Source organism: Mirounga leonina, unplaced genomic scaffold (assembly GCF_011800145.1).
Source record: "Mirounga leonina isolate KUSES-001 unplaced genomic scaffold, KU_Mleo_1.0 Mir_418, whole genome shotgun sequence".
Taxonomy (NCBI): domain Eukaryota; kingdom Metazoa; phylum Chordata; class Mammalia; order Carnivora; family Phocidae; genus Mirounga; species Mirounga leonina.
The window spans coordinates 16,619,103-16,634,330 of NW_023270739.1; the positions used below are offsets into that span (position 1 = coordinate 16,619,103).

Genomic DNA, 15,228 nt, shown 5'->3' on the forward strand with positions numbered 1-15,228 from the left:
GAGGGATGACTGGGTGGCTCAGTTGTTAAGCGTCTGCCTTCGGCTCAGGTCATGATTCCAGGGTCCTGGGATCGAGCCCCACATCGGGCTCCCTGCTCCACGGGAAGCCTGCTTCTCCCTCTCCCACTCCCCCTGCTTGTGTTCCCTCTCTCGCTGTGTCTCTCTCTGTCAAACAAATAAATAAAATCTTAAAAAAAAAAAAAAAGAACATGCAGAGGTGGGGCACCTGGGTGGTTCAGTCGGTTAAGTGTCTGCCTTCGGCTCAGGTCATGATCTCGGGGTCCTGGGATCGAGCCCCGCATGGGGCTCCCTGCTCAGCAGGGAGTCTGCTTCTCTCTCTCCATCTACCCCACCCCCTGCTCATACTGTCTCACTTGCTCTCTCTCTCTCAAATAAATAAATAAAATCATTAAAAAAAAAAAAAAGAACATGCATGCCGAGGCAAAGCTGGCCCTTTTATTTTAACTGTGAGTGCAAGGTGGTGAGGGAGACAGAAATAACTAGCATAGTTTGGTGGCACTGACTGAGTCTTGCTGAGGCCCCTGCAGTTTTACTCACCATCACTTGTGCACCATCAGTGCAGATGTCAAACATTGAAAAGGGCAACTAATGTGTCCATTTCATTATGAAGATGGTTCTGGCCTTGCAGACCCATCGGAGCCATGTGGCGGCTGTTTGTTTGCACGGCTGCATTCATGCTCCCTCTCTTCAGTGGGAGAGATGGCTCGCGGAACCCGGTGAGGATAACTAACTGGTCCTCATACCGAGTTACAAACCCTGAGCTGACCTCCACACTGGTGGAAAGGAGCTGTTTTGTTCGTTCCTAACTCCCAGGGGCATTGACAATACATCAAAGGAGTGACAGCAAAATAGAAAGTTTGGAGGGAAAAAAAGGGGGTTGAAACATAAAACCAAATAATGTTGGCAATGGAGACAAAATTTTGAAAGTCTTGTCACCTACCTATGATTTCTTTCACCAGAATGGGCTGGGAGTAGTACTTCGGCTCGCTGGCACCTGCCTTGTTCACAGCCTTCACACGCACAAAGATCCTTGCATCCATAGGCAGACCTGTGATGGTGAACTTGGTCTTGTCGATCAGCTCTGTGTTTGCAACTATCCAATCTGCAGCTAAAATCCACAAAAGAAAAAGAAAAGAAGGAGAAATTGTGTTTAGAGAAAGAAATCATCCTCACTGGTACAGTCGGCTCCAAACTAGTAATTGACTCATAATTAAGTCAGTTGGAGGAAATATGATTTTGGTCTGGAGTCATACTACATGGGTGAGCATTTTTCTTTCTTTTTTTTTTTTTTAAAGATTTTATTTATTTGAGAGAGAGAGAGCGCATAAGAGGCGGGGAGCGGGAGAGGGAAAAGCAGACTCCCCGCTGAGCAGGGAGCCCAATGTGGGACTCGATCCTGGGACTCCAGGATCATGACCTGAGCCAAAGGCAGTCGCTTAACCAACTGAGCCACCCAGGCGCCCTGGGTGAGCAATTTTCATGTTAAATGAAAAATAGTCTAGAATGGCTAACGTAAATGACAGGAAGAAGGATAATCAGATTCTGCTATTTCTGAAAAACCTCTTATTCAGGATACTATAATACTAGAGTATCTGAATTCTTGGGGACAGTTGGGGATACTTTCCTGAATCACAGTAACGTCCCCCGGAATTTTGTAGCAGTTTTATTCCAATTCAGTTTTACAAGGATTGACATAATCATGACATTTAGCCACCAACATACGTTAAACTTCAGAACAGGAAAATGCTATTCTTATGAATGAGAGACACAGGCCTTTATAGTCATATAATCTCTCTGTTTTATCTTAGCTGTTTTTTTATTATGAGGCACTATTATGGGCCCAGGGAGTCAGATCATGCTCCCATTTATGAAACAAGAAGTTAATATCCATGGCAAAAAGGAAACACAGCTCAGGAGCCAAGACCTCATAAGGAATTGGCATAATTCTTTTACCTTGATCAAAAATGTTGATATTTTTAAAAGGTTTTGGTAGCTTTGTCTATAACATCAAGAGAGGGGTTTGCAAATATTTCAACTTCTTAAAAGTTTCTATGCATTATGCCCTGGGGGCGGGGAGGGGAACGCTCGCTTTCCACATTATTAGCTCACTGCCCGCCCACCCCCTTGATCTCTAAGGGCTTTTTTGTGTGTGGGTAGTAGGTGTACTTCATGCTTGGTCATGGAACATTCCCAGAAACTTTTATCATATAATAAGAAAGTTTGAAAGCTTTCACAGAATACTTTACCTGGTAGATCATATGCAGCCTCCCCATTTTCATCAGACTGATTTGCTGATGTACCTTTGAGAATCCGTCATTAAAATTAATTAAAGACACCCACTTTCACACCAGAAGAATATCGTATCAGTAGTCAGCATTCTCTGTTAGTAAAGTATGCAAAGTATGCAAAGATATTTGTCTTCAGAGCAGTGACGGAAGAGACCAAACACATTAGGGAGAGGGGAGTTCCTCAGGAGAGCCACAGCCTGCTCTGTTCAGACTGTGGTTTTTGTCCTGAGTCATCTGCCACAGAGAAGAGGAGGAGAAAAGAGGTTGGGCACTTCCAGCTGTGGGGACAAGAGGTAGAGAGGAACAAAGCAAGACCCTGAAGAGAAAGGAGGAGCAGGTCTTGGACTCCACAGAGAAGCGGCACACAGTGGAACAAGTCTATCCTTTGACCGGTCCTTGCCCCCTCCGCCTGGGAGGGTCCTCCTAGGTACCCAGGGAACCCAGTGCTCGCACTATGGAGTTCAATCCTCACAGGCCGGGAGTGAGGGCACTCATGATGAAGCCAGCCCTGTCTTCCCAGCAGCTCTGGAGGCAGCCCACTGTTGCCACGGCAATGAGTTCTGCAGTCAAGGAAACAAACTGAGCCTGCCTGGGTCCCTGCCTTCCACATGGGGTGGAGGCAATGTTGCTGGCTCATGGGCTAGTTGGGGGTATACCCCACTGGTTTAGGATGATGCCTTTCTACGTTCTCAGGAGAGGAGCAGGGGAGTGCAAACCCCTGGAACCGTCTCCTCTCTCTTATTCCATCCGTTCTAGGAGTATCAGGGAGAAGAAACAGGGAGCAGAATAGAATATCCTGGTGGCTGAGAGGGCATGCGGATTGATAAAAATTGAAAAATTTCAATAGGACATCGAAAAAGAGGTATGTCTTTAAGCCAATGGTCAGATTGGGAGCTACCGTGCTGATATTTTCGTAGTGAAGAGGCAGTTGATGAGAAAGTGAAAATAGGAGACAGAAAACGTGCTCGAAAGAGTGAAGAACTAGTAAAGGAGAAATTTCAAGAGAAAACAGGACGAAACAAGATCAGAGGGGAACAAAAAATAGCCCATCCCTTCACCTCTGAACGACTTTAACTGAGGAAAACAGGAGAAAGAAAATGGTGTCTGAGGGATGGGGAAGGAATACGAAAGTTATTTGATACACGAGGAGAATTTTTAAGAAAGAAAAGAAAGAGCTAGAGTGAAGGAAGACAACAAAGAAGAGTAATGTGCTGCAGGCATTAAAAAAACCCAAAAACCGAAAAACAAAAACAAGAGAAAGGCAGAGTCAAAACCAACACACTATCTTATAAAAGAAAGAATTTTCTCACAGAATAAAACCTGACATATCTAAAAGCATTAAACACTACAGAAAATTAGTCTGGAGGACAACAGCCATTAAAAAGAATGAAGAATAGGGCAGCCACATAAAGAAAGAAAAGACTGCAAGAAGAAAGATATACACGTTATGAAAGAACTTCCATAGAAAGCTAATTCCAAAACGTTATGTGGCAAAATATATACATAATGACTGTGTACATATATATATATGTATATACACATATACATATATATCTACACAGACCACACACAGAATTATGTAAAATACACTTCGTTGTATTTTATCTAAGGTGGGTAACATCAAAATGACAGCCATCTATCATTTTGCTGTATCTTCTTACTTTTTAAACCTATCAGAAAGAAAAGAGTAAAGAATTTGCTCTGTTTCATACATATACAAACATTCGTGCTCAGCAGCCACATCACATGTAAGATTGGGAGATTTTGCTGGTGGGGTGATACAAATAACAGAGTGGAATACGCAGGATTTTTTGAAATAGGGGAGGGGGAATGGAATGGGAATACACCATATCTTGAAACACTCAAGAATTTAACTGTTGCGTTAGTAATACTACCTCCCTCCCATGCTGGGATACCTGGGAACTTTCTCATAATGTCCCCACCAGTTTTGGTTAGTGGCTTTCCAAGCCCTGGAGAAATCAAGCAGAGCGTTCTGTGAGCTGAGCACATGAAAATGGAACTGTTACCAGGATGCCTTGCCCCGTCCCCCCACCCCCTTCTTGTTCCCTCGCAACCACAACGGACACCAGTGGTGATTTCCAGGGATGCCCCGATCCAAGGGCCTGGGATTTCCTTTTCGGCAGTTTTTTTCTTCATACGAAGTTTCTTTTCCGTAGAAGTTTTCCTCCTGGAAAGGTGCCCTTGTGTTCACATTCCTGATTTCTCAAATGTGCTCGGTAGCCTCTTTCCTTCATGTAAGATCCATGTTAAAGTTTGGGGTCCAAAGAGTTTTCTTAGAGGTTAAATCTTGGCCTATCATTTGTGGAGATAGGAACAAGCTTCCCCGGTGGACTGTTTACCTACCGTCATCTAGAGTGGAGCCTGAGTTCAAACTGGGGCCGTTTTATTCGCTGATTTTCAAATCACGTCAAGCAGGAAATCAAAAAACACAAGAGGCTTTCAGTGAACTTCACATCATTTTTGGTTTTAGGTACACTCTGGCCCATATTTTCTTGTGTCGTTTCTCTTTTTCTATTAACTTTTTTTTTTTTTTGCCTGTTTCTCTTCTCCTCTTAAATTTAAGTGATTAAATTTTTCTATACCAAGACAAGTTCTGTCACACGTCAAACCTATCACAAGCACCCTCGGGGATTGAATTCTGCTTCCTCTAAGCACTGAAAGTTGTCCTTAATTCTTCTTCTTCTTTTTTTCCTTTAGGAAGGCGGGGGATGATCACCAGCTAACCAAATATATAGACTCTCTTTATTACCCAGAAATAAGCAGTACTTTTGATAACTGACCTCTGCTCAGTATAGAGTTTAGAATTTCCAACTTGCTTCATCCTAACTAGACTTATGTTGCTTGGTACAATTTTGTTCCACCAATTCAAGAAGTGGAAATCTCCGAAGTTTTGTCAGACTCCCTTCCTCCTATGTCTTAGAACTATCATGTTGTCTGATCTGGCAGACTAGCTCGGATATTTTTGAGATCTCCATTTGTTAGCATCAAGTACCAAAGAAAGGCTAAGTTTTTATCCACCTTATAAGGATGACCTTTGCTTGTTGTCATTTTCGGTTGGAGGGAGATTTCCCAAGAATGAGCAACAAAAGAAGGGTGGGGGCGTATCTCACCTATTGATGATAGTATTCATTTTAACTACCAGTTGTACTTACTTCCTTCAAAGCAATACTCTAGCACATAGCCATCTAAACCTGCTGCACCAATGTGGTCTGGGGGCCGCCACTTCATCGTGACAGTGGTGTCAGTTACAGAGTCAACGGTCAGAAGGGTAGGAGGGCTGGTTACAGCTTCAAAGGTAAAAAAAAAGAGAGAGAGAGAAGACATCATTAACTATGGTGTTACAGCACAAGCAGTGATAAAATGAACTAGGATACAAATAAAAATGTACACAGCAGGCCCATGTCTTAATAAAATTCAGTGAATACTCCTCAAGCATATGCTGTGTGGAAGGCAAAGATCTGCTAGGCATAGAAAATTTTAGAAACACTGCCACACTTTCCCTCCCGTTCGGGAGGTTGGTGTTGGAGGCTGGGAGGGCCAAGGAAGTTGAAAAAGTCAAAGTTTGAGATCTAATAATCCAGAGTAAATTTCCCATAGCCTTCTAACTTTAAAGTGCAAACTCTTGTACTAAATCTTCTTTCTACTGAAAAAAGTACTTCACTATCAAAAAAAGAGACATCTTATCTTGGTGTCTTTGTCTTTACCAACTGACTGCGTTGGATCACTAGATAACATTTAAAGTGTGATTGTAAAGTGAAGAAACTAGTTTTTGAGTGTGCTTTGTTGTAGTGGTCTCTGTTTTGGTTATAATGATTACACCTAGGTGCTGGGTATACCTTCAGAAGAACATATGGGGAGTGGTCATGTGTCAGGGGGCTCAGCTAAGTGCTTTAAGCTGGAGATAGCAACCAGAGCCACCTATGGCTCTCATTGAAATTCTGGTAATAAATTCCAGGTTCCACGTTATGAAGACACTCAACTCTACCAAAGCTGTTTTTCAGTTTCTTAGAAAATTGCTCCTGCCTCCAAACTTCTGCTCACCCACCACTCTAAGAAGCTTCCAGGTCTGCTCCAGTTAGAGGTTGGAAGGTAGCAGTCACAAGCCAGGGCAATGATTTGCATGACAGAGGTGCATCTCTCTTGACTCACCCAAAGGAACAAAAGGCTTGGAGGGCGTACTGGGCTTGGAGATGCCAATGGCATTGACCGCAAAGATGCGGACCTCATAGGCCACACCTTCAATCATCTTCTTGGGCTCAAAAATTGTTTCTTTGCAGAGATCAAAATTTAGCCTCATCCATCTGGAGCTTTGTTTCTTCTTCCTCTCAATAAAGTATCCTGCAAGTGACACAAAATGGAAACTGAGGTTTTTCCATGGTCTCCAAAATTAAACTTTGTCAGGTGTTAGAATTCTTAAAATTTCCCATATTCTTAGCACCCTAAGTGAAATAGTCAGGTATGCATATATTTTTAGGCCACCTTATTCCATCAGTTGTTTGAGAGAGATTATAGGGAATACAAATATTAATGTCATAGGATATAGATAAAAAGAATATAATATTAAAATATTAAAAATAATACAATAAAATTGGACAGGAAGAGAAGAGAGAAAAATAAATCACAGATATGTAGACTGTAGAAACTTATACCTTTTCTATAGTTGAGTAATAGATTTGGTTCCGAGTCCCAACAATGTAGATAAGAAGAGGGAAATGACTAGTTTTGTGAGTTTCAAGTAGAAAAAATTCTTGTTCCATAGGGGAAGCAAATTATTCTAAGTATTTACCTCTAAAAGAAATTTCTTCATAGACATAGTTCTATGGAACTAGACATTTACTGACTGGACAATTTAAAGTTAGTCTTATAGATGTTGCAAAATTAGATATTAAATGTAAATGTCAAACAAAAAAAGAGGACAGGCAGTTAGATGATACTCATCAGAGTTATTTAAATCTCAAGTATTTACAGAGAATTCCAAAATATATTTCAATTTGAATGGATATTTAAAGTCACCGTATGGTAGGTTTTCTTCTAAATGCAATATTTTAAAATGTGCTCTATACTAATGAGCATAAAGAGGATTCCAACTCCACTGGCAGTTCCACAGACAAACATGTAGTTACCTAAGATTGGGGACCCTCCATCATAAGCAGGAGGTTCCCAGGTCATGATGCACCAATCATCTCCCACATCTGTCACATTTGGTGCCACTGGAGGATCAGGGATGTCTGTAGCAAACAAGAAATGGAATAGAATAGAATAGAATTAAAAAAATAAAATAAAATAAGAGTATATGAGAGTACAAATAAAAATGTTAATTGGAAAATAGATTTTGATGATAGTCATTGAAGCATTCTTTTCTGAATACTTTTCCATTCTTTTTTTTTTTTTAAAGATTTTATTTATTTATTTGACAGAGAGAGACACAGCGAGAGAGGGAACACAAGCAGGGGGAGTGAGAGAGGGAGAAGCAGGCTTCCCGCTGAGCAGGGATCCCGATGTGGTGCTCGATCCCAGGACCCTGGGATCCTGACCTGAGCCGAAGGCAGGCACTTAACGACTGAGCCACCCAGGAGCCCCATGAATACTTTTCCATTCTTATTGAAATGCACATAGTAACTAATTTAGGCAAAAAGTCATGTTCCATATGAGATAAGGGAAGGTGAGCCCAAAAAAGATAAAAATAATGATGTATTCAAGTCCTTTTACTAGTGTCACAACATTAGAGAACAAGCCCCATATGGAACTCAAGACACTTGCCCTTTACTTTGAAAATAGCAACTAAGAAATTATTGCCTAAATATCAGATGTAATTTTGTTTTGTGTTTTGTTTTTTTAACTACAAAGTGAACTTTTAGCAGAACTGAGTCAAGGACTAATTGTTTTAAGTCAGTTGGAAGAATCAAGATGTTGACTGGTAGAAATCCAAGTCAAAAATGGCAAGTGACCATGTCTTGTTAACATAGTTCAGTGCCTGATAAAATGACCCTAGTTTCTGATCCATTTGAAATATATTTCTTAAGGGAAAAATAAAGTGAGATGAAGAGACCATGAGAAACTGGGCCATCAATAATCGCTGGACTCATTTCACTTGGTTTCAGGCTTAGGAATAATGTACTCAGGAGGTCATCTAAGGACTGATAAAGATTTTACTCTTCTACGATGATTGTGATGATGGAAATTGTTTAGCAATTGTGTTTCAGTGAGTTTAGAGGGCACCAAAAGGGAATATAACTGTGGAGAGCTAATGACCAACAGCCCCAAATGTCTAACCTTAGTTATGCATTCCTGCAATTGGACCTCGAGGCAAGAAGAAAGAAGAGAAAGAGAAGGGAAGGGAAGGGCGGGAAGGGAAGGGAAAGAAATTTTAAAGATTTTTATTTATTCATTTGAAAGAGAGAGACAGAGAGCGCACAAGCAGGGGCAGACATAGAGGGAGAGGGAGAAGTAAACTCCCCACTGAGCTGAGAGCCCGACGTAGGGGTAGATCCCAGGACCCTGGATCTACCTGAGCAGAAGGCAGATGCTTAACCATCTGAGCCACCCAGGCACCCCAGGAAGGACATTTTAAAAAAATGAAAGGAAAGGAAAGAAAAGGAAACAAGTGGCAAAGGTAGAAAGATGGTGATTTATAAAATATAGCTATACTGTGTTTTTCATTGTTGGCTACCCAGAAGAGCCAAGAGAACCAAGAGCTGCCAAAGTCTACTCTGGATATGGACATGTCAACTTGATTCTAGAAGTTTGTTGACCCAGAGGACTTACCCACAACTTTAATCTTGATGTTTGCATGTGCTTCCCCAGCTTCATTTTTCAGATTTATGTGGTAAACACCAGAGTCATCTCTTTCAGCGACATCAATGACCAGAGTACTGCTGTCAGGGTAAGATTCTGCTCTTATCCGGCCACTGCCCTCTGTAATAGCCTAAGAAGAAGCGAAACAAAATATGGCATGACCTATATGACAAGGACTACTCCAGAGTGTCTTAGAACTTAAGCTGGATGTGGTGCTAATGCCTAAAATACATGTTCTTAGTGTGATCCTCCACCAATCCTAAGGACAAAAGTATTAACATTCCATATTACACAGCAGAAAGCTGTGGGATTTGTCTCAAAAGCCCACTAACCATGAACTCACCAAAGAGGAAGTTGGAGGACTAAAAATATGATGGCAGAAGTGTTATTTTAGGAGAGGAGTCTCTTTGGACGTGAAATTAGAACACTTAAATTCATATCAGGAAATAATCATGATTTGCTTATTTCCTTATATGCCTTGAAAATTTAGAAATACTGAAAAGTGTTGAAGAAGACCACAGTGCCGATTTTCTATACAAGTTGTTAAGTATTGATTTTTCCCTTCTTATAGGACATGCAAGAATGAACATCTAATTCCCAAAGTAAAGACAGGGTAGGTTGGGCCTTCCATTATATTCTCTTTCTTTTTTTTTTTTCTCCTCCCCCTCCTCCTTCTCCCCCCTTTTCTTCCCCTTCACTTCTCTCCTTCTTTCTTTCTTAAACCAGAAATTTAAAACAGCATTCCAATGTTCTGATTCTTAGGTCATATCTCTTACATGACAACGAACAGCTAGTATACAATGAGAAAAAACAGAGAAGGTCAAGGTAATTTAGAAACTGGGTAATTTTCTAATAACTATTAAATTAACTCTTTACTCTTTTGGGTCTGGATTAGGACTCATACATCTTCAATAACAAAAGATTGTGACAACAATAAGAATACCTGTGATAGTTTATAGTTTTCATAATTCTTCTGTTTTATAATTGAACAAAATTTCCTCAGATTAGCTAAATTCTAATCTTAAGATTATAAAAGATGTTCTGCTTTCTTTTTAATGTGAAGAGAAAAATATTTATTTAGGGTAGTATTATATTATTTTCTTTAGTTTTCTATATTTTGTTTGCTTATCTATTGTGCTGTCATTTACATAGAGTAAAATTCACACTTTTTAGACATAGAGTTCTATGAATTTTGACAAATTTGTGTGATTATGTAACCACCACCACAATCAAGATACAGACCATTTCTGTGACCCCCAACAGTATCCCCATGTTCCTTCACAGTCAACTCACTCACTCCACACTTTGGTCCTGGAAACCACCAACCTGTTAGTTGTCTCTCTAGTTTTCCTTTTTCTAGAATGTCATATAAAGGACTCAACCTGTACGTAGCCTTTTGGATCTATTCTCTTTCACTTAGCATGATGCTCTTCAGATTCATCCATGTTACTGCATGTATTACTAGTACCGTCCTTTTCACTGTTGAATAGTAACCTATTCTATAGTCCATGTGCAGTTGGTTTATGCAAGTACAAACTGTATGTTTGTACAATTGGACTTCTGGGTTGTTTCCAAGTTTTGACAATTATAAATAAATTGTTCTAAACATTCATGTACAAGTTTTTGTGCAGACGTATGTCTTTATTTCTCTAGGGTAAATACCAAGGAATTTCATTGTAGAGTTGTATGGTAAGTGCATGTTTACCTTTATAAAAAAGACTACAGGGTGCCTGGGTGGCTCAGTTGGTTGAGCGACTGCCTTCGGCTCAGGTCATGATCCTGGAGTCCCGGGATTGAGTCCTGCATCGGGCTCCCTGCTCGGCAGGGAGTCTGCTTCTCCCTCTGACCCTCCTCCCTCTCATGCTCTCTGTATCTCATTCTGTCTCAAATAAATAAATAAATAAATCTTAAAAAAAACCCAAAAAACTACCAAACGGTTTCCAAAGTCGGTGTACTATTTTGCATTCCCATCAGTGATGTATGAGTCTTTAGTTGTTCCATATCCTTATAAGCATTTGGTATTGCCAGTTTTTAGAAATATTTTTGTTGTTGCTGTTCAGCTTCTTTCATTCAGCATAATTATTCATCTAAGTTGTTGCATATATCAATAATCCATTCCTTTTTATTGCTAGTAGCATTCCATTGTGTGAATATCCTATAATTTGCTTATCTATTCACCTATTGAGGGACATTTGTGTTGTTTGCAGTTTCTGGATATTATAAATAAGGCTCCTGGGGCTCCTGGGGCTCCTGGGTGGCTAGTTGGTTAAGCATCTGCCTTCGGCTCAGGTCATGATCCCGGGGTCCTGGGATCGAGCCCCGTGTTGGGATCCCTGCTGAGCAGGGAGCCTGTTTCTTCCTTCTCCCTTTCCCTCTGCTGCTTCCCCTGCTTGTACTCACTTGCTCTCTCTCTCTCACTGTCAAATAAATAAATAAAATCTTTTAAAAAAATCATAAATAAGGCTACTGTGAAGATTTGTAACAGTAGATTTTTTGTAGGTTACATTGAATTTTCTACATCTACGATTATGTCATCTATAATAACAAAAAGTACAGTTTTATTTTTTCCTTTCCGATATAGATATCCATTATTTCTTTTTCTTGCCTGATTGCCCTGGCTAGAACCTCTAGTACAATGTTGAATAGAAGTGGTGAGGATGGTGGGCACCTGGGTGGCTCATTCCATTAAGTGGCTGCCTTTGGCTCAGGTCATGATCACAGGGTCCTGGGATTGAGCGCCCCCTCCCCGTGTCGAGGGTGGGGTGCTGCTTCTCCCTCTCCCCTTCTTGTGCTCTCTTGCACGCGTGCTCTCTTTCTCTCAAATAAAGAAAATCTTAAAAAAAAAAAGTTGTGAGAATGGACATCTCTCTTTTGCTCCTGATCTGAGAGGGGAAAGCATTCAGTCTTTCGCCATTAAGTATAATGATCATTGTAGGATCTTCACAGATTTTGTTTTTCATGTTGAGGAAGTTCCTTTTACTTCCTAGTTTTCTGAGAGATATTTATTAGGAATGGATGTTGGGTTTTGTCAAATGTTTTTCTGTCTTTTGAGATGATCATGCTTATTTTTTCCTGGTTTGTTAATATGGTGAATTTTATTAATTGATTTTCTTTTTTTAAAAAAAGATTTTATATATTTGTCAGAGAGAGAGAGAGAGAGAGAGCACCAGCAGAGGGGCTGGCTGGCAGAGGTAGAAGCAGGCTCCCTGCTGAACAAGGAGCCTGATGCAGGACTTGATCCCAGGACCCTTGATCATGACCTGAGCTGAAGATAGACACTTAACTGAGCCACCCAGGCATCCCTATATTAATTGATTTTCAAATGGGAAACCAATCTTTGCATTCCTGGATAAAACCCAGTTGGTCATAATGTATTATTCCTTTTATATATTGTTGGATTTGATTTGCTAAATTCTGTTTAGAATTTTTCATCTATGTTTATGAGTGATATTGGTTTATAGTCTCTTCTAATGTCTTTTCCTGGTTTTGCTATAAGGGAATAACTGAGCTTCAAAAATGAGTTGGGAAATATTCCTATTCTCTTTTCAGTTTTCTGGAAGAGTTTGTGTAAAATTGGTATTTCTTTTTCTTAAATCTTTGATAGAATTCTCCAATAAAGCCGTCTTGGCCTGGAATTTTCTTTCTGAAAGGTTTTTAACTACAAATTTCATTTCTTTAATTGATATGGGGCTATTTAGTACTGATTTAGTAGCATTATGCAAATTCTGATATGTGGTGTGCTCATAAATATTTTCGAATTTCCTTTTTGGTTTCTTTTTTTGATCCACGATATATTCCGAAAAATGTGTTTCCAAATATTTGAAAATTTTCTAGAAATCTTTGTTATTGATTTCTAATTAATTCCATTGTGATCAGAGAACATACTTTGCATGACTTAAATCCTTTACATTTATTGAGACTTACGGCCTATCTTGGAAATTTTCCATATGTAATTTTAAAATAATACCCATTCTGCGTGTGTCACTTGAGTATTCTATAAATGCTAATTAAATCAAGTAATGTTCAAATCTGGAATATCCTTACTGATAGTCTGTCTTCTTCTTCTTCTTCTTTTTTTAAAGATTTTATTTATTTATTTGACACACAGAAAGAGAGAGCACAAGCAGGGAAAGCAGCAGGCAGAGGGAGAGGGAGAAGCAGGCTCCCTGCCTAGCAGGGAGCCCAATGTGGAGCTCAATCCCAGGGTCCTGGGATCATGACCTGAGCCGAAGGCAGACGCTTAACCAACTGAGCCACCCAGGTGCCCCTGTCTTCCTCTTCTATCAACTACTGAGAGAAGGGTCCTGAAATCTCTAATTTATCTATTTTTCTTTGCAATTCTATTATCTTGCTATTTGTTTTCTACTTGTCTCATCTCTTCTTTATGCCTCTTTTCCTGCCTTCTTTTAGATTAATTAAATATTTTTTGTGATTTCATATTATGTCCTTTGTTGGCTTATTAGCTATAACTTTTTATTATTTTAGTGGTTCCTTTAGGGCTTATAGTACACATCTTTAACTTTTCAGCCTGCCATCACATGATATTACAATAGCACACCTCCTTTTCGACCCTCCTAGTTCTTACCTTCCATTTCTTCCCTCTTGACCTTATGTTTCTGTTGTCATAAATTTTACTTACACTATTGTTACAAACACCACAGTGCATGGTTATTATTTTTGTTTAAACAGTTAATTATCTTTTTAAGAGATTTAAATAATAAGAAAAAACTCTTATGTTTATCCATGTAATTATAATTTCTGATACTCTTTGTTCCTCTGTGAAAATGTTCCGTCTGGCATCATTTTCCTTCTGACTTAAGGACTTCTTTTAGCATTCCTTGTAGTGCAGGTCTACCAGTGATGATTTCTTTCAGCTTTTATATATCTGAAAATAATTTTTTTTTAAAGATTTTTTTATTTATTTATTTGAGAGAGAGAGAAGGAGAGAGAGAGCACATGCGAGGGGGGAGGGTCAGAGGGAGAAGCAGACTCCCTGCCGAGCAGGGAGCCCGATGCGGGACTCGATCCCGGGACTCCAGGATCATGACCTGAGCCGAAGGCAGTCGCTTAACCAACTGAGCCACCCAGGTGCCCCTGAAAATAATTTTATTTTGCCTTCATTTCTGAAAATTATTTTTTACTTAGTATAGAATTCTAGGTTGATTTTTTTTTAGAATTTGTAGAATTTTTTAGAATTCATAGAAATCGAGGTTGACAGTTATTCCTTAAAGATGTTCCTTCACTGTTTTCTCACTTGCCTTGCTTCTAGAGAGATCTGCTATCACTCTTGTCTTTGTTTCTGTATATTTAATGTGACTTTTTTCTCTGTCTGCTTAAAAATCTTTTTTTCAAAAGATTTTATTTATTTATTTGAGAGAGAGAGAGCGAGAGAGAGATTAGAGAACAAGTGGGGGGAGGGGCAGGGGGGCAAAGCAGACTCCCTGCGGAGCAGAGAGGGCTACATGGGACTTGATCCCCGGACCCCAGGATTATGACCTGAGCCAAAGGCAGATGCTTAACCGACTGAGCCACCCAGGCATCCAAAAATCTTTTTTTCTTAATCACAGGTTTTGAAAAATTTGATTATAATGGGTCTTGGTGTGGTTTATTAATGTTCCTTGTGCTTAGATTTTATTGAGCTTCTTGTATCTGAAATTTTATTTTTTATAAAATTTGGAAAAATTTTGACCCTTATTTCTTTACATATTCTTCTGTCCTCTTTGGGGATTCCAAATACACATATATTTTACTGGTGAAGTTGTCCCAAAGCTCAATGATGTCCTTTTTTTTTTTTCTCCAGAAAACAGAAACTCATTTTTTTGGTTAATAAATTATTTATTTATTTATTTTTAAAGAGAGAGAGAGTGGGGTTGAGGGGCAGAGGGAGAAAGAGAATCTTAAGCAGGCTCCATGTCCAGAATGGAGCCTAACACGGGGCTCAATCTCACAACCCTGAGATCATGAACTGAGCTGAAATCAAGAGTTGGATGCTTAACTGACTGAGCCACCCAGGTGCCCTAAAAAATTATTTTTTGGAGCAGATTTAGACTCACTGGAAAATTGAATGGAAAGTACAGAGAGTTCTCATACATACCCTTTCCCC

At 39.7% G+C, this 15,228-nt stretch overlaps 1 protein-coding gene across 10 annotated transcripts in view; it reads right to left on the reverse strand.

Annotated features, from left to right (window-relative positions):
* The window catches only part of MYBPC1 (myosin binding protein C1), an 88,505-nt gene that overhangs the window by 19,486 nt on the left and 53,791 nt on the right, over positions 1-15,228 (reverse strand). For 6 of the 10 annotated variants that reach the window (XM_034987735.1, XM_034987734.1, XM_034987740.1 and 3 more), the window contains 6 exons: positions 9,096-9,255; positions 7,454-7,558; positions 6,480-6,668; positions 5,483-5,617; positions 2,268-2,321; positions 962-1,129 (listed from right to left, as the gene is read on the reverse strand). In XM_034987735.1, the coding sequence (XP_034843626.1) occupies positions 962-1,129; positions 2,268-2,321; positions 5,483-5,617; positions 6,480-6,668; positions 7,454-7,558; positions 9,096-9,255 (811 nt within the window). The remainder of the gene's footprint in view (positions 1-961; positions 1,130-2,267; positions 2,322-5,482; positions 5,618-6,479; positions 6,669-7,453; positions 7,559-9,095; positions 9,256-15,228) is intronic. The other 4 variants (XM_034987738.1, XM_034987742.1, XM_034987736.1 and 1 more) reach the window with 1 other exon arrangement.